Source organism: Oryzias latipes, chromosome 8 (assembly GCF_002234675.1).
Source record: "Oryzias latipes chromosome 8, ASM223467v1".
Classification (NCBI taxonomy): Eukaryota; Metazoa; Chordata; class Actinopteri; order Beloniformes; family Adrianichthyidae; genus Oryzias; species Oryzias latipes.
The window spans coordinates 17,569,016-17,595,239 of NC_019866.2; the positions used below are offsets into that span (position 1 = coordinate 17,569,016).

Sequence of the window (26,224 nt, forward strand, 5' to 3'; positions counted from 1 at the left end):
GAGACTCCAGAGGAGCCAAGCACCAACTCCTGGTCGACAGAACAGTCGCTCAAGACTACAAGTCACGACACACCAACCTGTGCACAGCCTGGATTGATTACAAGAAGGCCTATGACTCAATGCCACACACATGGATCACTGAATGCTTGGAGCTGTACAACATCAACAGGACTCTAAGAGCCTTCATAGGAAACTCAATGAAGCTGTGGAAAACCACCCTTGAAGCCAATAGGAAGCCACTTGCACAAGTGTCCATCAAATGTGGGATTTACCAAGGTGATGCTCTGTCCCCACTGCTGTTCTGCATAGGTCTGAACCCCCTCACCCAAATAATCAACAAGACTGGCTATGGATACCGACTCAGAATAGGGCCAACATCAGTCACCTCCTCTACATGGATGACATCAAGCTATAGCAAGAGCAAGCGTGACATTGACTCCCTGATCCACACCACCAGGATCTACAGTACTGACATTGGGATGTCATTCGGGCTCGAGAAATGCAGCCGGATGGTGACAAAGAGAGGCAAGGTAGTCCACACAGGAGGGGTCTCACTCCCAGAAGGAACAATAGCAGACATCGAGGACAGTTAAAAGTACCTTGGAATTTCGCAGGCAAATGGCAACCTGGAGCAGGCAACAAGGAAAGCTGCAACAGCTAAATACTTCCAACGAGTAAGGCAAGTCCTGAGAAGCCAGCTCAATGGCAAAAATAAGACCCGGGCAATAAACAGCTATGCACTGCCAGTAATCAGATACCCTGCAGGAATAATAAGATGGCCAAAGGAAGAGATACAGACCACAGATGTTAAAACACGAAAGATTGTCACCATGCATGGAGGGTTCCATCCCAAATCCAGCACCCTGAGACTGTATGCTAGCCGTAAGGAAGGAGGCCGAGGACTAGTGAGCGTAGAAGCCACTATCCAGGATGAAACATCCAAGATGCATGAGTACATCAACCTCAAGGCCCCAACTGACAGTGTGCTCAGTGAATGTCTCAGGCAAGGAGAACAGAGGATACAGTGCTGGAGGACAGATCCTCATGGGAGGACAAACCCCTGCATGGGATGTACCACCGGACCATAACTGATGTGGCTGATATTAAGAAGTCCTACCAATGGATAGAAAGGGCTGGCCTTCAGGACAGCACTGAAGCGCTCATCCTGGCAGCTCAGGAACAAGCCCTGAGCACCAGTTTGTTAGAGGCTCAGATCTATCACACCAGACAAGACCCAAGGTGTAGGCTGTGCAAAGAGGCACCTGAAACAATCCAGCACATAACTGCAGGATGTGAGATGCGGGCAGGTAAAGCATACATGGAGCTGGAATAATATACAGGAACATGTGTGCAGAATATGAACTGGAAACCCCAAAGTCAAAAGGGGAAACACCTCCGAAGGTGGTAGAGAATGAGAGGGCAAAGATCCTGTGGGACTTCCAGATCTAGACTGATAGGATGGTAATGGCGAACCAACCAGACATTGTAGTGGTGGATAAAGAACAGAGGAAAGCCGTTGTGGTGGATGTGGCAGTGCCAAGCGATGGGAACATCAGGAAGAAGGAACATGAGAAACTGGAGAAATACCAGGGACCCAGAGAAGAACTGGAGAAAGCATGGAAAGTGAAGGTGACAGTGGTGCCTGTGGTAATTGGAGTACTCGGGGCAGTAACCCCCAAGCTGGAGGAGTGGCTACAACAGATACCTGGAAAGACCTCAAACCTCTCAGTCCAGAAAAGCGCAGTGCTAAGAACAGCTAAGATACTGCGCAGGACCCTCAAGCTCCCAGGCCTCTGGTAGAGGATCCGAGCTTGGAGGAGAAACCACCAGCGGAGGGTGAGAGGGGCGTTTTTTTTAATATATATATATATATATATACATACATACACACAAACACACACACACACATATACAAGTAAATCTTTAAGACATTGTCTTAGGCCTTTCCGGTTACTCGTTTCTGCCTCTCTTAGGCCCCTTTCACATCTGCTTTACTTCTGAGAGACTCTGGATCACAGCATTCCAGTCGTTAATGAGACATTTTATGCATATTTTATGTTACAAAGGTAATTTGCATTCTGAAATGCAAACTTTACATTCCCGTCATGGACATTTGTGGCTGTACCAAGGCAGAGCCTTGAGCTAAATACTGATGCCTGTATGCTAATGTGCACTCTGCCACTGATCTGACTGACTAGGAATATGTCTGCAGATGCGTGGTTTCAAAGCAAATAAGAGAGAAGATGTTTTAATCTCCTGAAGAAGAAACGTAAACCCAATCTCTCTTTATTTGTCAAAAAATTTGTACAAAATAAACAAATAAAAATAAGACTAAAAGGAAATACTAATGAAAACTGTCATTTACCGGTAATCAAGGATGTTAAGGCTAATGTCTGAAAAAGACAAATTTAATGCAAAAGAAAGTTAATAAAGCAATATTTGTTCAGCTACAGGATTTTGACGTGTTTCAAAAAAGTGAATTATACTATGACATTTCTTATCTCTATGTGGCAATGGAACATGTTCACAGAGTTTTAAGAAGTTTTAAGAACAAACAAAGCTATGGGTTTTAAATAATTTAAAGATACACCTAAATGAAAATTGTGTTTTAGATCTTTTCAGCTTCCTCCCACTGTCCAAAAACATGCTTTATAGGTTAATTGGTTACTATAAATTGTCCATATGTGTGAATGTGAGAGTGCATGGGTGTGTGGTTGTGGCTTTGCGACAGACTGGCAACCTGTCCAGGGTGTCCCTAGCCTTCGCCCACAAGTGGCCGGGATAGGCTCTGGCAACCCGGTTGACCCCGAGAGGGAACAAACGGATTAGAAGATGATTGAATTATTGAATGGTCTTTTTTAACATGTTCTTGTGGCATTTTTCTTATGATGGAGGACAGATACAAAGAAAATTAAGATAAAATTGGGTTTGAGTATTTCGTAATTCAAATTTTTGTGAATCAGAAACAGATGAAAAAATGTATTTGGAAAAAGATCTTATCTGTGATGTAGTCAATGTACTGGGTGGACCACAAGCTCCCTGCTCTGCTCCATCATGATGAATCCACTTTTAGATGACCAGATCAACGTGTCTTTTTTTCCTTGTCGGAGCTGTCATCTGGATCAAAACTGTATGGCTGGATAACAAAACTGTACAGCTGGATAGTTAGATTGCTCACCATTTTTGTTGCATCAGTAATGTGAGGTTGTAAAGTAAAGAAACTATAAGGTAGATGGAGATAGTGTAAGCAAAGAGATGATGGGCCAACAGTCCCAGACCAGCATGCACAGCTTTCCTTCCACCTCTGGGCTCCCCATGCCTTAACTCCCCTGACTCACAGAGTATGCAACAGACCACCAGGCACCATTCAACAATCTATCCTTTCCCAACACAAGTTTATCAGCCCAGATCCAATGTACCCACTAGCTATGGTGACCTCTCTTCGGGGCCCCCAAGTCAAGTTTTTCCAAAATTAAAGAGTGCAACTGATGACATCCCTCGAGCTGAGCTGACATACCAAGTTGCATAGCTGGGACAAACCCCCCCAGCTTCACATGTCCCTAGCAGCATGCTACAACCCCATAGTTCCCCTGAATTCCTCTGCCAACAATGCACAGGGCCCCACTGCAGCTATGCCTAATTCTCTGAATGTGACTCATGGATTTAGCTCTCCCCACGCAGTCTCTCCCCCACATCGAAACTCCAGTCCATCTGCACCCGTCTTATGCCCCCCAGGCCAGCGTATCTCCTGATGCTGCCCCTCAGCCCACCCTGGTGCCCACACCCTCCGCTCATATTCATACACCGCTAAATAACCAAGGAAGCGCCACACCGCTAACAAGTCTCTCACTAGCCGCTTATGGTGGTTTCTTGCAAACTCATCAAGTAAAGAATGTCCAAGTCTTCAATGGTAATGCTGACAGCAGGATGTTTACTCGCTCGGGGAGTAAGTTACTGTAGAATGGACACTGGTGACATGCAATATCTCCTGGAAGCAATAGAGCTCCCGTTTCATCTCCGCTTTTCCACTGTGGCACGTTATTTCAGTGGTGAAGCCAGAACGTTTATTTCGACCACCTCCCTATGACCAAACCCCAGAAAAGGCATTTGAAGAACTGAGAGCAGAATATGGTGACACACAAGTGTCTTTGGACCCACCAACCGACTTCTATGAATGTAGTCAGCAATCAGGGGAGTCTGCTTGCTCCTATGCTATATATTTGGAGGCAACTTTGAGAGCAGTGGAGGAAAGTCAAAGAGGCGGTAAGCCATTCCCAGATTGGGAATGTAAATTCACAAGGGGAGCTTCCGGGAGCTGCAAGCTAAGCTCAGAAATCTGACTAAAGAAACTAAAAAATTCCTGTCACTACCAAGTCAAAGAGGACCTACATTCAGGTCCAGGTGACACCTGACTGTAATAGAGGAGGTTTTGGAAGCTCAGCGACAGGCAAAGTTCTTTTCCACACTTGACCTCACTTATATATATTATATTGGCAGGTGGAAGTGGCAGAGCACGACAAATCCAAGACAGACTCTAGTCCTTCTGGCTAGGTTTAAAGTCATTCACCCATCAGTGGAAGATGATAGTTTGTGCCGAGATGAGTGTCTGTTCACATGAGATAACTATCCAGTCACATAATATGACCAACCATTCTTGCAGAGGAGCAATGTTAGGGCATAAATTTGTGCTCGAAAAGTCCTCCATATTTGAGCTCAAGGAATGGTTTCTCACAAACACGGTCACCCCAGGGCCTACAGGCAAGCACTGCCACACACTTGGGCCTGCGGTGACCCCCGCCCAGTCCAATCTCAGCACAGCGGAAGCAACAGGACTGGGGGCATCCGGCATGGCCCTGGACTTGTTGCAATATGGCCACCTCCACAGACACACTGGACCCACCACCTCAGAATCAGAATCACAATTACTTCATTGATCCCACACATGGGAAATTTGTTGATTACCGTAACAAATGACAGCATTGTAAAAATTGTAAACCGCCTTTCTGATGAGCTTGTTCAGTCTGTTGGTGTCACTGACTGCAATGCTGCTTTCCCAGCAGACCACAGAGGAGAACAAGGTGCTGGCCACCACAGACTCGTAGAAGATCTCCAGCATCTTGCTGCACACATTAACCCTTGTGCTACATTAGATGACCCCACCATTACATTGACATGTTCTCCCTACCATGACAAAGGTGGATAAAGGTGTAAAGATTTCATGTAATCCATGGACACCAGTGAAGATCACAAATCATTGAAGAAAAAAGGTTCAGCGCACTGTCTAGTGGGTCTAAATGATCCAACTCCCAATGTTAAAGTGCCTAGGATAGTACAAGGGTTAAAGGACCTCAGCTTCCTTAGGAAGTAGAGTCTGCTGCAGGCCTTTTTGCACACAGCAGTACAGTGGCTCCTCCAGCTCAGTCTGCTGTCGATAGTCACTCCCAGGTATTTTTACCCCTTCACCACCTACACATCTCTGCCCAGGATGCAGAAAGGCTGCAAGACTGTCCCCTTCCTTCTGAAGTCGATCACCATCTCCCTGGTCTTGTCCACGTTGAGCAGCAGGTCATTCTTTCCAGCCCACTCCACAAATCCGTCCACCAGCCTTCTGTACTCTTCCTCCCGTCCACCGCTTATACACCCCACAACCACAGAGTCATCAGAGAATTTATGTAAGTGACATGACTCAAAGTTGTGCTGAAAATCTGAGGTGTACAAGGTGAATAGGAATGGAGAGAGCACCGTGCCCACACCTTCCACACCACTCAGCACCACATCAGACAGGACACAGCCCAGTCGGACAAACTGTGGCCTGTCTGTCAGGTAGTCAGTGATCCAGGAGACAGTGGACACACCAGCACCCATCACCCACAGCTTTTCACCCAGTAAAGAAGGCTGGATGGTGTTAAAGGCACTGGAGTAATCAAAGAAGGGGATTCTCACCATGTCTCCACCAACATCCAGATGTGAGTGAGCTCTCTGCAGCAGATGGATGACAGCATCATCCACCCCCAGGAGCGGTCGGTGGGCAAACTGCAGGGGGTCCAGAGAAGAGCTCACTGTTATGTTAGCTGCTTTGGCTTAACATTTGACCGACATAAACCAGACCATGCGTTGTTCTCACGTCCGTGGTTTATTCTGTGTCTCCTTAATGTCCGTCCGACCGGATACATACACAACAACCAATAGTTCCACTTCACTTTATCCAACACCTCCCCTTTTTAGTTAGAACACTCTTTCTTTATCAACATTAACAATTCCATTCTGGAACATAAAATAATTCCCACTATCTAGGGTATCAAATAACGTTAGCTTATTCAACTTAACTTTCTTACTTCTATTTTTTTTTCCCTGTAAATCAAAACACAGACTTCCTCACTTTTCTGTTAACCAAACATAAATTTTCATACACCATTCTCTTTTATTTTCCAAAAACTCTCACAGATCTAACCGCTTGGGCGGACGGGACACTCGTCCTGAAGATGTTACATAAGGTGGCTTAACCGTGTCCTGTGTGTTATGACTAGGTATACTAGATTCTCGACCTGCGTTTTCTTCCACTCCAGTCTGCTGTGTGGACACAGTTAACTCTGACCTTTCCGGAGAACGTAAAGGTCTCACATGTGTGCGGTTGCGCCTAATCTGACCTTCATCAGTGTCAATAATGTACGACCTAGGTGTAGTTGCATGTTGTACCACTGTGCCTTCTTTCTTCTCTCTTGGTAGCCATACAGTTTGACCTGTTTGAAGAACCGTCAGAGGACGGACCCGGTGACGCCGATCGTACTGGCGTTGCTGGTTTGCTTTGTACCGTCTCTGTTTGGTTTTGAATTGTTTCATATTTGGCCATCTTGGGAGAATAGTCACAGGCTGCTGTGGCAGTGTTGTCTTCAGCTGTCTACCCATCAGCAGCTGTGCAGGGGAGTAGCCGCACTCGAGCGGTGTAGCCCAATAAGAGAGAAGTGCTTTTGTCTTCTCACCTCCTCCTTTCCACAGTAGTAGCTACTGCTCTTTCAGCTTCTCCGTTCGCCTGCGGGTATCTTGGACTGCTGGTGATGTGAACAAACCCGTACTCCGTAGCGAAGTCCTTGAACTTTTCACTGGCGTACTGCGGTCCATTGTCCGACACCACTGTCTCTGGGATCCCATGGCGACTGAATGTCTCCTTCATGGCAGCTATGACTGTCGCGGCAGATGTCACATTCAGTTTAGCCACTTCTATGTACCTTGAGAAATAGTCCACCACCAGAATATAAGTGTCCTTATTCCAAAAGAACATATCCGTACCAACCCGCTGCCAGGGCCGCTCCGGTACTGGTGTGGTCAGTAGTGGTTCTCGATGTTCTGCTTTATGTTGTGAACATGTGTTACAATTTTCCACAACCTTACTGATGTGCACCGACAAACCTGGCCACCACACAGACTGACGAGCTCTAGCCCTGCATTTGACTATGCCCTGATGTCCATCATGAATCTGTTTCAGGATCTCTTTCCTCATGCTTGGCGGAATGACCAGTCTCTGTCCTCTCAGCAACAACTCACCCGCCAGATTGAGATTGTCTTTTTCTGACCAATACTCACTCAGCTCCCGTGGCAGCATGTGCCTTTCGGGCCAGCCTGTTTTACAGCACTGGATAACTTTTGCACAAACAGGGTCGGAGTGTTGTTTTTGTTGAATCTCTCTTAGTCTGGGTTCTGTAGCAGGAATGCACTGAACTACAGAGTCCACAAAGACTTTGACCTCTGCTTCGTTGTTCAATTCTTCTGGTGTAAACGTGTGGTTTACCGGTGCTCTAGACAGTGTGTCTGCCGTTATTAAGCACTTTCCCGGAACATGCACGATGTCAAACGTGAACTTCATAAGTCTCAATCTAAACCTCAACACTCTTGGTAGTAACTCATCTAATGCCTTGGTGCTCAACAAAGGTACAAGAGGCTTATGATCGGTCTCCAACCTGACTCTTAGTCCATGGATGTAAGGTGCTAGTCTTTCACAAGCCCACGTCACCGCCAGAGCCTCCTTCTCTATTTGAGCGTAGTGTTTTTCTGCAGGCGTCAACCCTCTGGAAATGAACACTACTGGCCTCCAGGTTCCATCTTTTTGTTCCTGAGTGAGGACTGCCCCGAGCCCGTATGAAGATGCGTCTGCTGCCACACACGTCTTGGCGTCGATTGAGTATGAGGCGAGCACCCGTGGTGAACTCAGTTCAGTCTTTAGTTTCTGAAAAGCCTCTTTCTGTGCGTTTCCCCAATGCCATTCGTTCTTTTCACAAAGCAGGTCTCTTAATGGCTTTGAAAATGATGCCAGGTGAGGAAGAAACTTTCCCAAGTAGTTGGCCATGCCCATAACTCTCCTCACTCCCTCTACATCTTGCGGTTCAGGCATCTCCATTAAAGCCTTGACTTTGTTTGGGTCTGGGGACACCCCATCAGCCGTAACACAGTGACCTACAAAAGAGATTTTATCTTTAGAGAACTCACACTTGTCGTTCAGTGTCAGTCCCTCTGCTTTCAAATCTCTGCAGCACTTTGTGAAGCCTCTCATCGTGCTGCTGCATGTCCTCTCCCACGACAACCACATCATCTGCATGGCACACCACCCCCTCGCACCCCTCCAGCATCTGTGACATCCTGCGCTGGAAATGCTCAGGAGCTGATGAAATCCCAAAAGGCAGGCGGTTAAACGCGTATCTGCCATAGGGTGTGATGAACGTTGTTAAAAGTCTGCTTTCTTTCGCCAACGGGATCTGCCAGAAGCCTGAGGTGGCATCCAATTTTGTGAACACCTTTGCTCCGGACAGCATAGCAAGTGTGTGGTCCACAGCTGGGAGGATGTGTCTCTCTCGTCGCACCCACTTATTCAGGTGTGTCATGTCCCCACACAACCTTATTTTCCCTGGTTTGGCTTTTGGTGCCACAACCAAGCCTGCACACCAATGTGTGGGTTGTGTCACTCTGGAAATTACACACGCTTTTTCCATCCGCTTCAGTTCCTCTTTTACTGCGTCTCGCAGGGGTAGGGGCACTCGACGTGGAGTTGACAGGGCGTATGGGACCGCTCCTGGCTCCAACTCGATTTTGTATGGTTCTTTTAACTTCCCTAGACCAGAGAACACTGTGGGGTACATAGCCTTAAAGTCCACTGGTTGTGTCTGCACTGCACTCACTCTCTTGATGAGCTCCAGAGCAGTTATTGCGGGAAGGCCGAGCAATGGTTTATACAGTCCATTAACCACATACACATCTTGCATAGTTGTTCTTTTGTCAAAAGTCAGCTCCCCTTTGAAACGTCCCCTTACATCCAGTTTCTGCTTGCCTGGACCATACAACACTTTGCATGGTGGTTGCAATGTCCCATGCTTCTGTGGGGAGTAAATGCTGCTCGGGATAGCCGTGACACTGGCACCCGTGTCTAACTTAAACAAAGTCTTTTCTTGTTTGAGATGCACAATGTTGCTCCACTCATCAACCTCTTTGTTCTCCATTTCACCTAGAAATGCAAAATCTTCTTCATCGTCTTCACTGTTTCTTTGCTGTTGTTGTCCAATTATATTGTGGATTCCCCCGGTGGATCTGCATTTCTTTGCATAATGTCCTTTTTTGTGACATTTCCTGCATTCTGCATCCCGGGCCGGACATTCAAACCGTGTGTGTCTTTTTAACTGTCCACATCTGCTGCACTCAACTGTCATTTTTGCTTGTTGCTGCTTTAAATGACTTTAAGTTTCGTTTTTGTATAGCCTCCACCTGTCCTGGTAGCTCCGCCCCCCTGAGAACAGGCTGCTGTCTCTTTATCTCTTCACTTTGCCTCACACGCGTCATGGCTTTCTCCAGCGTCAAATCTGCATCTAACTGCAGGCTCTCTGAAAGTCTGGCATCTCTTATTCCCACAAAAATACGATCCCGTATCAGCTGCTCTCTCAATGCTCCAAACTCACAGTACTCCGCCAGCGTGTGCACCGCCGTAATGAAAGACTCCGCACTCTTACACGGCTCTTGATTCCTCCGGTTGAAGCGCGCTCTTTCAAAAATGACGTTCCTCTTCCTCACACAGTGCGCCGTGAACGCTGCATATACGTCTTCGTATTACTTTTTCTGTGCGTCTGTGAGGGGCAACACATTCAGGATGTCCTCCGCGTCGTCGCCGGCTGCCTACATGAAGCTGTTCACCTGGAACTCTTGCGACTGTTTGTCGAGTCCCGAAGCTATTCTGTATCGCTCGAACCGCTTCAGCCATCTTGGCCACTCCGCAACTTTTGCGAAGTCGAACTTGCCTGGCGCTGCTAGCTGAGGCACGGCCGCTGCTCCGTCCCCGCTCCTCCTGTTTGCATCTTGCTCACTCATGACTGTCTTGTTGTCACTTTTTCACTTCTGACACCATGTTATGTTAGCTGCTTTGGCTTAACATTTGACCGACATAAACCAGACCATGCGTTGTTCTCACGTCCGTGGTTTATTCTGTGTCTCCTTAATGTCCGTCCGACCGGATACATACACAACAACCAATAGTTCCACTTCACTTTATCCAACACTCACCAATGGTCTCACTTGAGCCAACACCAGGATCTACAGCACCTTCATCACATGAGTGAGGGCTACTGGACGGAAATCTCTGGGGTGAGATGAAGATGACTTCTTCGGTACAGACACCAGGCAGGAGGTCTTCCAGAGGAGTGGCACCCTCTCCAGTCTGAAGCTCAGGTTGAAGAGATGCTGAAGAACCGCAGACAGCTGGTGTGCACAGGTCCTCAGGATACGAGGGCTGATGCCATCTGGGCCGGCTGCTTTGTGCTGGTTAAGTTTCTCCAGCTGTTTCTTCACCTGGCAGGCTGTTACAGTCAAACATGGAGGGAGGGGGGTGGTGGTTGAACAGGTTGAACCTCCCAAGCCGTGCCGCCGCCACTGCCACTCCACTCCACCATGTTGGCCAACTGCCCCTCAGGATTAGCCAACGCAGCTGAGGTAGGTGAGACGGCCCGTGAACTTGACACAGTGTCTGCAGAAACTATGTCCTAGAAAACAATACGTTTTTTTTATTATTTAGGCTAAAAATAGCATAAATACCACTGGGAACGCTTCTACTATAGATCAAAAGATGATTGGAGTGAATCTTTCAAAGCATCTCAGTTTTCCCAGCAGACTCTTGGCTAGGTAAAGCAATATATGATTTATGAAGCAACGCTGTGGCAATTACAGCTACATTTAGAGTTTTTTTTTTCATGAAACCATCCTTAAACAGTGCTAACAAACCCGTGTTTCTACCTGAGACAGATAAACTGCCTCCATTGCAGCCTGACAAAAATATTTTTGAGGATGAGAAATTACTGTGTTGCCCTTTACTATAAAAAAACACACTTCTTGGGGCATCTTGATAGGCAATTGGTATTCACTCTTTTCTGTTAAATGATTGAGTCAGTAAAATCCTCTTTGATCAAATGACAAAAGTAATATCCATTCAAAAGGAGCAGCTGTTCCCTTTTCCTCATTTTCTTTCTTCCTGCTGCATCCCTCTGTCCACCCACTGCTCACTATGGTGCGGTAAGCCAGAGAAGATAAGGCAAATTCCTCCTCTGAGGAGAGCTGGCAGAAGAGCACGTGTCAGACCAACCAAAGGCTGAGTGCAGGCCATTTTCTGCCCCTCTTCATTCAACTGAATCACCCGCCAATCAGCTTACATATAGCCTAACTTTAATTCATCCAATTCAAGTGTATATTTTTTCCATCTACCAGGAAAGTAGAAACTCAACAATAAACACCACGGAACCAACTTTTGTGTTTTGCTATTCGTAATTTTGAAAAACTGCAGGGGAGCCGGTTTAGCTCGTGCTGGTTTGCGGCGCCTTCCATCCGTGAAACCAGGGTTCGACTCCGGGCTGCTCCCTGTTCCCTTCTCTACCTTTGTGCCGGTTCCAAGCCCGGTTTGAGAAGGTTGCGTCAGGAAGGGCATCCGGTGCAAAACATTGCCAAATATACCATGCAACTTGTTCGCTGTGGCGACCCCTGATGGGAGAAGCCGAAAGAGGAAGAATTTTGAAAAACTGCAAAGCATCTCAGGGATATTTTAAGAGGTTGATTAAATAAATTGTTGGGCACAGTCGCTAGATCTTGACGCACCCCCGTCTATTTCTATTAAGTGGAAAAAATGGCTCAAAAAAGGCTGTTATCTATTTTAGGTTTACTTATTTCAAATGTACTCAGCGTCAAGGTCAGTTTTGACATTAGCCAAAACAACTCAGTCAAAATTACTTTAAATACTATACATAACACAAATATCTGTTATGTATTGTGGTACAACCCTTTTTAGGCTATTCCCATCAGGGATTGCCACAGCGAAACAACCTCTCCTTTGAGGATGAGTCACATGGTTAACTTGACAATGGATGCCCTTCCTGATGCAACCCTCACAATTTATCTGGCCTTGTGACTGGCACAGAAGCATAGAAGGGAATAGGGAGCATCCCGGATTCGTACCCTGGTTTCACGGACGGATGGCGCTGCAAACCAGCACGAGCTAAACCCGCTCCCTATTATAAGCGTATATATATGGTCATATAATTTTTACAGCAGCACGGAGAACACAAAGAGTTGGAAAATTGTCTTTTGTCTCCCTCTAGTGGTAAATATTGATTGCACATGCACACAGAAAATGTGAATCAAAAGTTGATGTATTTTCTGTATTTAAATGCTTTTTCTAATGTGGTTCTTAAAAAAAATATATTTTATTTGATAAAAGGCTTAAAAATTATGTTTTCATTAAAATTATTACTCACTTGGCACTGCCAGTGCCACTGAACAACCTAAAGCATTTTCAAATAGTTCAAATTTCTCTCTCTTTTTTTATCTTTTTTTTTTTTAAATAAGATGTCTATTCTGGCAGTAACAGCACAAAAAAAATCACATATTCAGGTTTCAGATCAAATTTGCCGTGTTCCTACAGAACATGCTATGTTGAACTAACAGGTGCCCCGAGCAGAAAAATGCTGCCTTTGCAGTCACGGGAAAAATAGGAAAGTTAAACTTTACGTGTCAATAACAACTCAGAACATTGGGTAATTGTTGTTTTAAAGAAAAATTTGATTGACAACTATTAAGTCTTAGATTGTTAGGTTAATTGTTTCTTGTTTTCACTTTTTAAAAGTTTTATTTTAATGGCATGTTTAAACATCTTAATTAGGAAAGAGACAAATCTGGACATCTGTTGTAAGGCGACAATTGCAATTTACAATTTCCTATTTAACTCTGAATCTTTTTTTTAAATTGACAAAAGTTGCAGGAATGAGTGTTGCGAATATTCTGTTCTTGTTAATTTATATGATAATAGACTGGATGAAAATCGTTTTGGATAAAATTAATTAAAATGAATTACATTTTATAGTCTCATTTAAGGTTTATTTAGGATTGAATTTTTGTAAAACAATCAAAATTCCTGTTTGATTTCAAGCACAAGCGTCGCGTGATGATTGGAGACGGGGTGTACGAGAGTCGCCTGAAGGCAGCACGGGCTTGTGCGTGCACAGTGCTGACGAGTCGCTTGCCTGTAGAAACGGCTGGTGGTTTCTGTCAGCAAACTCGCTGGATTTATCGCAACATTACCGCGAATAAAAGTTCCCAGTTGACTCGAAAGTGACGTAAAACGCTGTGGTGTGAATGCTTGTTCCCGTTCCTCTGACAGCCGGGGCATGTCATCCAGCGAGGGTCATTCTCCCGGGCCGTGCAGCGTTTCATTAAGTGCCCGGTGTGGTAGCGGCGTTGGCTTCTTCTTGTTAGCCATCTTTTGAGCGCAAACGTCGGTTTTGACTTTTTGCAACGGGGGCACTTTTAGAGGCCGTGGGGCATTCTGGTAGAGGATTTAAGTCTGGGCTCCCAATGGCGCACATTCATTATAAATTCTCCTCTAAACTCAGCTACGACACAGTGGTTTTTGACGGCCCGCACATCACGCTGACTGATCTGAAGAGACGAATTATGGGTCGGGAAAAGCTAAGAGCCGGAGACTGTGACCTGCAGATCACCAACGCGCAGACCAAAGAAGGTAAAGGAAGATTTTAGTGTTTTAATTTTTTTATTTTATTTTATTGGGAAGCTTTTATTTTTCACGCACAAGTTCTTAATTTAAACCACGTGCTTCCGGTTTTTGACAGCTCTTTGGGGGGTTTTCTTGTTGTGTAATAACCCCAAAAATGTAGAATAATCCAATATAGTGTTCTTTAGGAAAAGTTTTTACAGTTTGAAAAAATATTTTAAAATTAGTGCAACCTTAACTTTATAATTATATTCTATACTTTGGGTGTCTAAATTATCAAAATGTTGTCTCTTTAAAACTAAAAACTGTATAAAAGTATCTAATATTCAAAACCAAAAAATAAATCTGATTTATAAATTATGCTGTAAAGAAATTATTTGTATTCTTTAAAAGTATGTTAGAGAATGAAGTATAGCTATTTGTTTAGCATTAGCTAGCAGGGACAAGAAGAAATCCTTTATTTTTACATTTAAAAAAAGGAAAAAAATGTTGTATTTGTATTTATTTTAATAAAGGGACAATGCATACAAAAACAGTGTGAAGTGCTCTAAATAAAGAAACACTGTAAATAGCATTATAGCTTTAGTGTATTTTCATCCTCTGTCCCCTGCTGACTGTGGTCAGCCACCAAGAGACCATAAATAAAAAATAAAAAAAGTACATTATTAACATGAAGTACATTAAATAAACTGACATAAAATTAACATAACAGACTGAGTGTAAAAAGGTTCAAAAAATACCTAGTTCCCCACAGTATATACCCTAAACATTGCTGAAATCTCAGCACATTTTAGCATATGTTTGCAATTAATTATTTTAAAAGATGGATTCGACTATTTGAATTTAACTTCAAAAGTTTCTGTGGAATAGCGAGAATAGAGAGAAATGAAAGTGGTTTGTTTAAATTCGCTCACAGCCTTCATCTCTCTGTTTCAGAGTATACTGAGGATGAGGAGTTGATTTCCAAAGGATCTTCCGTCATTGTCAGAAGAATTCCCATCAATGGAGTCAAATCCAGCTCCAGCAGCAAGACTCAGAACACGTAAGTGGGTCTTTTGGGGGTTTCAATGAGTTGGTTCCTAGCCAGTTACTAATGTGGAAATCCCTACATTAGCTTACTCCACCCTGAAGTGTAAACGGAAATGTGGCACCAAAAAGCCTACAGTTGTGTGACACTGCATTCTGACACCTCCACCAAAAGCAAATTATGAGCAAAAAATACAGTGAGGCAACAAAGTATTTAGTCAGCCACCAATTGTGCAAGTTCTCCTACTTAAAAAGATCAGGGAGGCCTGTAATTTTCATCATAAGTAAACTCAGCTATGAGGGACAAAATGAGAAAAAAAATCCACAAAAGCACTGATGTATACTGATGTCTGATGTATTTATTTGTCAATTATGGTAAAACCACACAAAAAAGTTTTTGGTCAATAAAAAAGTTCAACTTAGTACTTTGTTAAATATTGGCATTTACAGCAGTCAAACATATACTCTAGGATTTCACAAGCTGTAGCTGGTATTTTGGCTCATTAGTCCATGTAGATCTTCTCTGGAAGAAATGTTGAAGCGGTTCAATGCTACTCCAGGCTTTTTCCTTTACAGCTCTATTCTGATATACGAAAGATGAAAGACTTGGCGTTATATAACTCCAACCACAATGATTTATTTCTCTTCCATCATCAATTTTCAAACAGTTAGCACTAACGTGAATGAAAAGTGAGGCCAGACGGGGGGGAAACGAATGACCTGGTGAATGACCTGCAAAGAGCTGGGACCAAAGTAACAAAGGCTACCATCAATAACGCACTACGCCGCCAGGGACTCAAATTCTGCAGTTTAATGTTTAGTGAAAGCGGAAGCCCAAAAGGTGCTTTTAAGCGCATTTAATAGACCTTTCATTGACCTTTGCAGAGGGCAGTGTGAACGTAATTTAAGGATTAGCAAATACAGTGTTCTGGGTGGTGTGACGTTAACCGCATCAGCGCATTGATGACCTCATCACCACACTTTTTTAATTTTTTTGAGTTCTGCATATGGTGCGTTATTGGAACTATAATAAACACATTAAACACATTCCTCTTTGCTGATTATTTACTTTTTCTGCTAGTCCTGTGTTCAGACTTCAAGGGTTTCTGGGGGAAGCCTATGGTGGCCGACAGGGCTCACACTACATACAAAAGGAAAAAAACGCAACGGCATTACCCGAAGCACAACGAAATTACCCGCAACAAGACAACATTGCCGCAGCAATAGCATTAGCCTCAGCACAACGGAAATGAGGACCTTTTTTTTCCCTACCGGCAGAAAAAAAATAATTCAGTTGCAAACTATTCGGTGTGATGGAGTTTTAGGGCCACCAAAAAAAAAGTAAAATCACGAGAATTTAAACCGTAAATTTACGAGAAAAAAACTCGTATTTTTACGAGATTAAAGTGGAGGGGATGATACAGAGAGCAGCAAGTGAACGCTGCGCAGCAGCAGAGCAGACCCACTAAACTTAGAACAGGTGAGCTGAATGTTTATTGATAATGTGTTTGGACGCTTATTTGTTTGATTTATGATTTATTAATATTTTATTTATTGATGGGTGGTTTGCAGGATCTCTGCTGCCCGATGAAGCCGTCGCTGACGGCGTCGGTATTGTTGTGGAGTGGGGGTGTGTGTTGGGGACCGCGCGTGTGTGTGAGAGGGGGAAGAAGCGCGTGCAACGAGAGAGGGGGGTGAGAGCACGGAGCTGAAGAGTGTGCGTTTATATTGTGTGTTGGAGGACGGAGAACCGTAATAAAAAGCTGTCCCCCCAAGAAGAACTGTTTTGGAGTCTTTATTAACCCACTCTGGAGGCTAAGGGTCCGAACGGGAAAGTGAACCCCAAACGAGGATCCGTCTTCTGGAGAGGATCTCCCCTGCCTTTCCGTCCACGGTCGGAATGAAAAAAAGAGAAGTCATCGCGCAGGAAAGGTCCAGCAGTATCCCTGCAGCTGTCCACTTCAATCCTTTCTTCCTCCAAAGACCAGGGGCCTCATTTATAAACGTTGCGTACGCACAAAAGAAGGCGTACGCCACTCTACGCAATAATTGATATTTATAAAAAGCAAACTTGACGGGAAAATGTGCGGTCCTTCACGCAAGCTCTGACCCAGGCGTACGAACAAAAACGGGTGAAATGGGAAATGGGGACACCGTCGGCAGATGAAAGAAACATGTGAAAGTGAAAATGACAATACTGCCACTCATAAACAACATGAAGACTTCACAAAGCAAGTCTTACAATTAACAACCTACGCAAAAACCCGTTTGATCGATCAGCAGTGAAACAAACAAAAAAAAATCAAACGAAAATTACAACAGAAATTCAAATGAACACATATTTGCAACAAGAAAAGTGAAACATGTTCTGCAATATTGGCATGTTATGCAATTCATCCTCCTAAATAATATACTTAACAGCACAAAATAATGTACAAAACTGATATTCTCGTCAATGTGTCCATCTGGCGGAGCAGGTATAGGTGCAATTAGATAGACAGATAGATAGATGTATTAATTGTCCACTGGGGAAAGTTGTTTTCACAGTAAAACATTTCTTCATAAGCTACGGAAATATGGTATTCATGCACATGCCTTTAGTTTGTTTTATTTTTGATAAAACAATGTATGGCGTATGTCTCAACCATTCAGAAAGCAACAAGAAATTACATTTGCGCTGAACAATTTCCCATTTCCACGTCGATTATTACCGACATCTGTAGCTTGTATGATGCAATTAAATGGATGGAAATAAAATGCCCCATCATAATGCGTAATGACGCACAATGGCTGATCTTGCGCTCTTAGAAGATGTTGCAAATGGAAGAATTCGGAGTGAACGCATCTTTAGACAGCAAGAAAACTTGCTGGCAAACGAGGACGAGTGGCTTATGAGCTGGTTCCGACTTCCTCGAGCCGTCCTGTTGGACCTCTGTGGGCTTTTGGGCCCGGCGTTACAGAGGAGCACTCGGAGGAACCACGCCTTGCCCGTGTCACCCGGTGCATCTGGCTCGTCGGTGTCCACCTCCGCCTCAGTCACCACTCCACTTAATAGGGATTCCCCAATAATTGCCGCCAGTCTCTCATCAAGAGGGGTCAGCTCCGGTGTCCCCTTTCCCCCACCCGTGGCAGACACACTCTGGCGATCAAGCGCTAGACGTCTTTTTGCCTCGACTTTGATGTCCGACCATTTCTTTTTTATTTCGGCCACGGCCCGAGGTTGTGAGGCTACAGCATTTACGGCGTCTGCCACCGTTTGCAACTCAAGTGCCATTTTGGCATTAGTAATGCCCACACTGTGCCCTCCAAACAACATTTTTCTCCTCTTTTCCACCTCGTCAACAATAACTTCTACTTCACATTGAGTGAAGTTATGCTTTTTTGATTTCCTCTCTGTGTTTGCCATGATTTCCCAATCAACGAATATTAACTAGTGGGCGTTTCACGGACTATTTATGGGCAACTATGGGCGTGTCATGAAGGCGCAAAAGCTGCGCTACATTTAGAATTGATTGTGATTTATTAAGGGAAAAGTCCGTAGGATGTGCGTGCGCACGGTTTTATAAATCCGAATATTTCTGTGCGTACGCACGTCCTATGTTTCATCCGTACGCCACTTCTGACGCAAATCCTACGCAAAGTTTTATAAATGAAGCCCCAGATCTCTACGTCTGTTTGACGCTTCCGTCTCAAGAGGAGCACTTTTTGGCATTTTCAACATTCTAATGCTAATATAACAGACTATTTTTATTCATCTTTATTGTTTCGTTTCATCTGGAGGAGGGTGCGTATGTAACACTGTTTACTTCTGCATTGATGTACGTATGACAGGTTCATGACGTAAGGTGACAAATGAACTTCAGGTTATGTGAATGAAAAGGAAAATAAAGGCTGCAGCGGTTCTCTACACCCAAACGTGTCTCTGAGCTCCTTATTTCATATATGAAATTCCGCTTTACCGACACCGAACCCCGGAAAGCCGGCTCCACTGACAATAATCTGATGTTGAGTCGCCAAAAGGTTCAGAATCTCTGTTTTTTAAACCTATCCTGAAATAAAGCTTTACTAAAAGCCCCACGTATTTCATCTTCTAGCTTGGCTCCGATAAATGGAAATCTTTGGTGTTTCCTCGTTAATCTATGACTTTTTTCTCGTAAATTTACGAGATTTTAAATCGCCAATTTATGAGATAAAACAGTGTAAATTTACGAGATTTTTTCTAATCTCGTAAATTAAAAGTCGTAATTAAAAAAAAGACAGAGCGTTAGATGCAGATGTCACTATGTGGAGAGCTGGGTAAATTTATATTTTTAGACAAACGTATATTTGTAAGAAATTATGTTATCTAGTAAGAAAACACCCTAATCTTGTCCAAATATCACATAGCTCTCAGGAGCGCTGAATAGTTTGAAACTGAATTTTTTTTTTTTTCACCAGTAGGAAAAAAATAAAGTCCTCATTTCCGTTGTGCTGCGGCTAATGCTATTGCTGCGGCTATGTCGTGGTGTTGCGGGTAATCTTATTGTGCCTTGGGTAATTTTGTTGTGCTTCGGGTAATGCCGTTGTGCTTCAGGTAATGCTGTTGCGTTTTTTCTTTTGTATGTAGTGAGCCCTGTCGGCCACCGTAGGTTTCAACCAAGGTGCAACCATGTTCAGAAGTGCTACACAACAAGGGTTAAAAAAAGCAAAAAACCCACGAAAAGGCTTTGATTTTGAAAAGTATTTAATTTACAATTAGTTTTATTGTTCTTTTTAAATATTTTTGTATATTTTTGTGCAGACAGACATATGCTTCCTTCTTTAAACAGATCTTTAAAGCTATGCATAGTTATCACAAGTCTATGCCACTGTGACATTATTCACATATGAACCTGATAAACAGATCAGCAATGATTCAGCTGTTATTAGTGAGGAAACGGGAAACTGAGACTTAAAAGTGAAAGTCAGATATGAGCAACCACTTTTCACCTGGTTTTATGCTGACTTTTTATGCCAGCTGCCCCCCTTTGCATAGGGGTTAATAGTTTGACCAGAAATGATTTAAATAACTCATACATTTAATTTTATATCTCAATTAAAGACATTTTCTCCAAAAACAGGAGAAAAATATTTTTACCTTTTTCCAAATTAAATCTGTTAAAAAAAAAACATTAATGCTTTACTGTTTTTAACAAAGACCTGCCTCTGTGCTTGTCTAATGACCTTTTGGTTTTTGTCTTTCAGTGAACGATCACATGGGTACATCTTTGGGGCCAGCAGATCCGTACGTATTCAATCAAAACCATGCAACCCCCAACAAATAGACTTTTTTTTTATTTGCTCTAAAAAATCTTCATATTAGTGCTAAAGTTTTGTTTTGAGAATGTTTTGCCAGAAAACCCAAATGCCCTTAAATACAAGCATTTTGCTCATTTGCATCGTACTTATTACCAAAACCAGAATGCTGTATTTTAATGACATATATTTAGATTAAGTAAAGTGAAAAAATGTACATTTACAGAAATAATCCATTTATTTCTGTGAGCTCTGTTGCTGCAGTATGTGCCTTCACCACAAATAGCGTATAGAAGGTCTTTTAATTTATGATGTTCAAAGTAAAAATTCAAAATAAAAATGTGACAATAATAGTTTTTACAGAAAGCAAAGACCTGCAATTCAAAAGAAAATATACAGCAATGTTTTGAATATTTATTTTGTAAATGTTAAGTTTCTAAAAGTTGGGTACAAATGTATTCTTTGCTAAATTTTTAAGTTGAAACCAATTCTATCTGCACCAAAACTCTTAACATTGGAAATAACTTAGATATTTCATACATATATGATTTATATCCTACAAGGGATGTCCCAATCCAATCATCGAAAAACGAGCCCAATGTTGCAGTTTCAGACTTGATCAGAATCGCATGTTACAACCTGATCAGGGATTGAATATTTATTTTATTCATATTATGATCAGCGTTATGTATTTACAAGATTATTAATAAAGATAAATACATTACTAGAAGTCTGCTTATCATGAACGGATCACAGCATTTTAACTGCCGTAAAGCGTTGCAGAATATGACACTAGTTTGAGCAGGAAGCGTACAAAATAAATTGGGAAAAGTAAGAAAAATATTCACAGATTCGGACTTCCAGACTCTATCTCTTTTAATAAACATTTAAGCTGACAGCAAGGGTATTTTGGGTTTTGCCTTAAAGCTAACATAGACCTACAAAGACATTTCAGAAGAAAAAAGTTATTTTTAATGAGAACGGCTCTCTTAATGCTGCCGACAGTGGGACGGCTGCCAAGGTACCGTCCACAAAGCGTAAGGTCCGGGAAAAAGTGATAAAATAAATAAATAAAGGAAATCCATAATCTTTCCATAACAACCACAACTAATAAAAAGCTACAAAGAAATGAGCTACCTTTAATCATGAATCCCTACATCCCATAATCCTTTATTGTTCTTACAGTTTTTTTAAATGTAACCGCTACTAGAATAGAATGATCTGCTTTCAGTTTGGTCATGGTGGCAGTTTCATTCAGTATCTAAGGGAGAGGGGAGCTGCCTGGGCGGGTCATACATTGTCATGCAGGCATGCTATTCACAGCTGATAAGCCCAACTCTGTTGTTTTAAGATACTGACTCCCCTAACAGCCATTGGTGAGCAAGTGTTTCCTGCCCAAGCTGCATGAATAACAAACTAATTCTTTCAATTTAGTCATAACTTTCCTTTTTAGACTTTATAATTTTCTTCTTAAAATAATCCTTGTTCTACAGATGAGTCATAAATATTCAAATTCTCAACTGAACAAGTTGTAAAAGTATTTCTTTGCACTAGTTTTTAAAAATGTGAATGTTTGTTTAAAAAAATCTATTTTTTATCCTATGTGTAAAGAGTCTGCACTGCCAGTACCGCACCTAGGCCAACACATACAGTCTGTACTATGTACAGACTGTACTATTTAATTTAACTTGCATATTGTTATTATTTACATTCTGGCTGTAGTTTGGGTCACGTTCAACCTGCTGGTCCACGTGCACAGCGGCTAATCCACGTAGCATCAGCCAAAATCATATTTGCAAAGCGGGCCAAAGTTCTGCGGAACCTCACAGCAATGGATTCTAGTTCAGCGACCTGATGGATCAGAGTGATGTGTCCAACACTGAAAAAAAGCCAACGCCGTGATGATGACCGTTATTAGTTTACTTCCGCGTGTGAGAAAGACACTGTCCAGACTCTCGCCAATACACACCCCTACTCAGTATACCAACTAGAAACTGCAGAGGATGTGAACAGGTAGAGAGGAAAAGCAGATAGAGAGGAGGGAGGGGCTTAGACTCACCGCTTGTGATTACAGACCTGCAACAAACTAACAAACAGCTAGTTCCTAATAAAAAATAGTTGTCATCCATAAAATTAATATACTTTATTGGGTTTACTGGATTTTAGGAAAAGTTAAAGAAACAAGATAGAAACGAGTCTGCTTTATTTTAGTCTAAATTTGAGTCTGAAAACCAGAGCCAGCCAGCCTTCAAAAAGAAAGCACTAAGTCATGTGTGTCAAACTAGCCAGCAAGACATGAGTTGAATGAGAAGTAAATAACAAGTGAAAACTTTAAAAACGAGTAAAATGATGCCATTCACTGGAAACACCGGGTTTTCCAAAGGGTGTTGCGGCTCTCTGTGTTTTCTTTCTGTGGGAAACTGATCCAAGTGGCTCTTTAAGTTGTAAAGGTTGCAGACCCCTGCGCTACGGGATAAGAAGGCCTCCTGAACATAGTGATATTTTTCTTTTTTTTTTATTTAGACAATAATTATTTTATTTTTCCTTCTTGGGTTTATACGGGACAGTGACTTGACTTGACTTCTGGCTGAGGAAACTTCACCTTTAGCATCAGTTTTTAGATTGTTTATGGAAAAAGGAGAAATATTGTCATAGTTTGAGAATTGTAAGATTACTCCCAACTTGTGGACCAGTGGTTTAAGGAAATAAAAAAAAAAAGAAATTAAAGATATTAAAGCATACATATTTGTTTAGCTTTAGTTAGTAGGGACCAGAATTTGTTATTTAACAAAGTGTTTTTATGAGATTTAAGCTATATGATGTATAAGTTGGCATATGTTAATATGTCAAATTAATGCAGTTTAAAAATGCTTTATGAACTTATCTCAACATGTTTTGCAACAGATTAAAAAGTTATTCATCGCAAAGTTTAGAACATTGTTCTTTTTAATAGAAGCTGAAGATAAAATCATTGAGCTTTTTGTATAACACAATTTTAAATAAGGCTTCACAGAGATACCAAAATATGAATTGTCATTTTCAATAAAAAGAAACTTAATACAAGGAAAGCAAAATGGTAGTGAAGATGATTGTACAGAAACAGGTGTAGTTGCAAAAATAATCGTTGGTTGTAAATTTCAACTATCAAAATTACATTAAATCATCTGGTTTATTACAATCACTTCTCTCTAAGAACTTTTGTTTTTGAAAAGTAAGGATGTTTTACTATTGTATAATGTGTAAGAGATTTTTTTTTCTTGTAGCAAATGGAGGACCAGAGTTCTACTAAATCATTTTTTGCCAAGGTATGCTTTGGTTTTAACCATTTTTATGGTATGGATTCCATTGTGTACTTATATGAACTTTGGCTGACATTTATAACAAATGTATGTATATATGTTTAGATGCAGATGGCTAATCTAGTGGATGCAGATGTGCCAGAAGAGGATAAGATTAAGGTTATGATGAATCAGTCCAACTACAGCACCATGAAGTAAGTTAAGCTGCAATGGATCTTTGTTTGCCTTTTACTTTTTGGAATTCCTGGTGACTTTTTTCTGGTTTGACCTCATTCTTAATTTATGTTTTACTTAAAGTGGTATTTATCAGTCATTCTTCAAGTTTTGAAGAAGATTTTTGGCATTGGCAGCTTTTTTATTGATTTTCTACACCTGTATAAGTCTACACTACCAAGCACACATTTTATCCCAACATCTTGCATCTACAAAAGAAATAATACATACAAAAGAAGTAAAACTATAAAAATCTCCTCAACTACAAAAGTGAATATAAAACACTTGTCTTCTTAGAATTAAATTTTAAAGAAAATTTTATAGACGTCTAAACAACAGTGTACCTCCATCCCTGTTTGTCTCTAGCTTGAACACAAAGCTTGGTACCGTCCTTCCAGAGAACTACACTTGTTTCCGCTGTGGAAATGCTGGACACCATATTCGAAATTGTCCAACCAGTGGGGTAAGCACAAATTATGTCAAATGTAGCAACCAATCCACACCTGAAACGCAACATACTTGTATTAAAAAAACCTCACTTTAGCCTTTGTTAAATTTGGAAATACAGGATTTACAGTCGGAGCCAAAAATATTTGTACATAGACACATTTTTTCCAATTTAGTTTCTGTACATTACCACAGTGAATTTTAAATAAAACAACTCAGATACCATTGAAGTGCAGACTTTCAGCTTTTATTCCATGGGTTGAACAAAAAGATTGCTGAAAAATGTGAAAAACTTAAGCATTTTTTAAACACAATCCCTTTCATTTCATGGGCTCATGAGTAATTGGACAAATGAAGTAACTGAAAACAAAATGGTCATTACTAATATTTGGTTGAAAACCCTTTGTTGGCAATGACAGCCTGAAGTCTTGAACTCATGGACATCACCAGATGCTGGATTTTCTTCTTCTGAATGCTCTGCCAGGCCTTTACTGCAGCGGCTTTTAGTTGCTGTTTGTTTGTGGGCCTTTCTGTCTGAAGTTTAGTCTTCAACAAGTGAAATGGAATACTCAATTGGGTTAAGATCAGGTGACTGACTTGGCCATTCAAGAATATTCCACTTCTTTGCTTTAATAAACTTCTGAGTTTCTTTGGCTGTATGTTTTGGGTCGTTCTCCATCTGTATTATGAAACGCCGCCCAATCAGTTTGGCTGCATTCACCTGGATCTGTGCATACAGTATGTCTCTGAACACCTCAGAATTCATTCGGCTGCTTCTGTCCTGTGTCACGTCATCAATAAACACTAGTGTCCCAGTGCCATTAGCAGCCATGCACGCCCAGGCCATCACACTGCCTCCACAGTGTTTTACTGATGATGTAGTGTGATTTGGATCATGAGCTTCTCCACGCCTTCTCCATACTTTTCTCTTGCCATCATTCTGGTAGAGGTTGATTTTGGTTTCATCTGTCCAAAGAATGTTTTTCCAGAACTGTGCTGGCTTTTTGAGATGCTTTTTAGCAAAGTCCAATCTAGCCATCCTGTTCTTGAGGCTTATGAGTGGCTTGCATCTTGCAGTGTACCCTCTGTATCTACTTTCATGCAGTCTTCTTTGTTTTTTTCTCAAATTTATTTTTTATTGAAAAAGTACAGGATAAATTTTACATTGTGACTGATTACAATGTTCTTGCTTTCTCAGTTTGTTTGTTGTTGTTTTTTAACAGAAAAGTAAAAAACGAAAAAAAAAAGTAAATAAAAACGGAACATGTGAGGAAGCAGGGATATTCAAAACATAGATGAAATGACATGATATCAGTGAAGTTTCAGATGAAGTCTGATCTTACAGGTTTAACATATTCTGTCTATATAGACCAAGTAGCGTAAAAAACATCCAGTCGTATTTGTAATGAGTGTGAGATTCTTTCCATGAAATAAATTCGTTGTACAACATCAATCCAGTCCTCTGTCATTGGTTGTTCAGGTTTAAGCCATTTTCTGGTTATTGATTTCTTACTGGCTGCCAGCAAAATGTAGAGCAGTTTCTTATTTCTGTTGTCTAGGCCATCAATTTTACTCAAAAACAGACTTTAAAAGGACAAGGGGAAAACAATAGAAAATACATTTTGCAGATGTTCATGTATGTCAGCCAAATATCTTTTGATAACCACACAGTCCCAAAATATATGGAAGTGATTGGCTCCATTATTACCACACCTCCAACATTTACTACTTCCTAGGTATTTTTTTCTGAGAGGGTGTAGTAAAAAACTTCCTTATGCTCTTCCAACAGAATTCATGCCAAATGTTTGATCCTGTTGTTACCCATTGTTTCCGACATACTTGTTCCCAATCCTCCTCTGTAATTGTGAGCCCTCCTTCTCGCTCCCATCTTTCCTTTACATAGTACGTATTCTCCCCCTTGTGCGTCAAGATACTATTGTAT

General features: G+C 41.8%; 1 protein-coding gene across 3 annotated transcripts in view; it reads left to right on the top strand.

The window, feature by feature from the left end:
• The first annotated feature begins 12,843 nt into the window (after nucleotides 1–12,843).
• The window catches only part of rbbp6 (RB binding protein 6, ubiquitin ligase), a 41,334-nt gene continuing 27,953 nt past the window's right edge, over nucleotides 12,844–26,224 (top strand). Inside the window, exons 1-6 of one of the 3 annotated variants that reach the window (XM_023957705.1) lie at nucleotides 12,844–14,032; nucleotides 14,960–15,065; nucleotides 20,273–20,312; nucleotides 23,587–23,628; nucleotides 23,728–23,816; nucleotides 24,202–24,298. In XM_023957705.1, coding sequence (XP_023813473.1) covers nucleotides 13,867–14,032; nucleotides 14,960–15,065; nucleotides 20,273–20,312; nucleotides 23,587–23,628; nucleotides 23,728–23,816; nucleotides 24,202–24,298 — 540 coding nt within the window. In that variant the 5' untranslated portion in view covers nucleotides 12,844–13,866. The remainder of the gene's footprint in view (nucleotides 14,033–14,959; nucleotides 15,066–20,272; nucleotides 20,313–23,586; nucleotides 23,629–23,727; nucleotides 23,817–24,201; nucleotides 24,299–26,224) is intronic. The other 2 variants (XM_023957703.1, XM_023957704.1) reach the window with 2 other exon arrangements.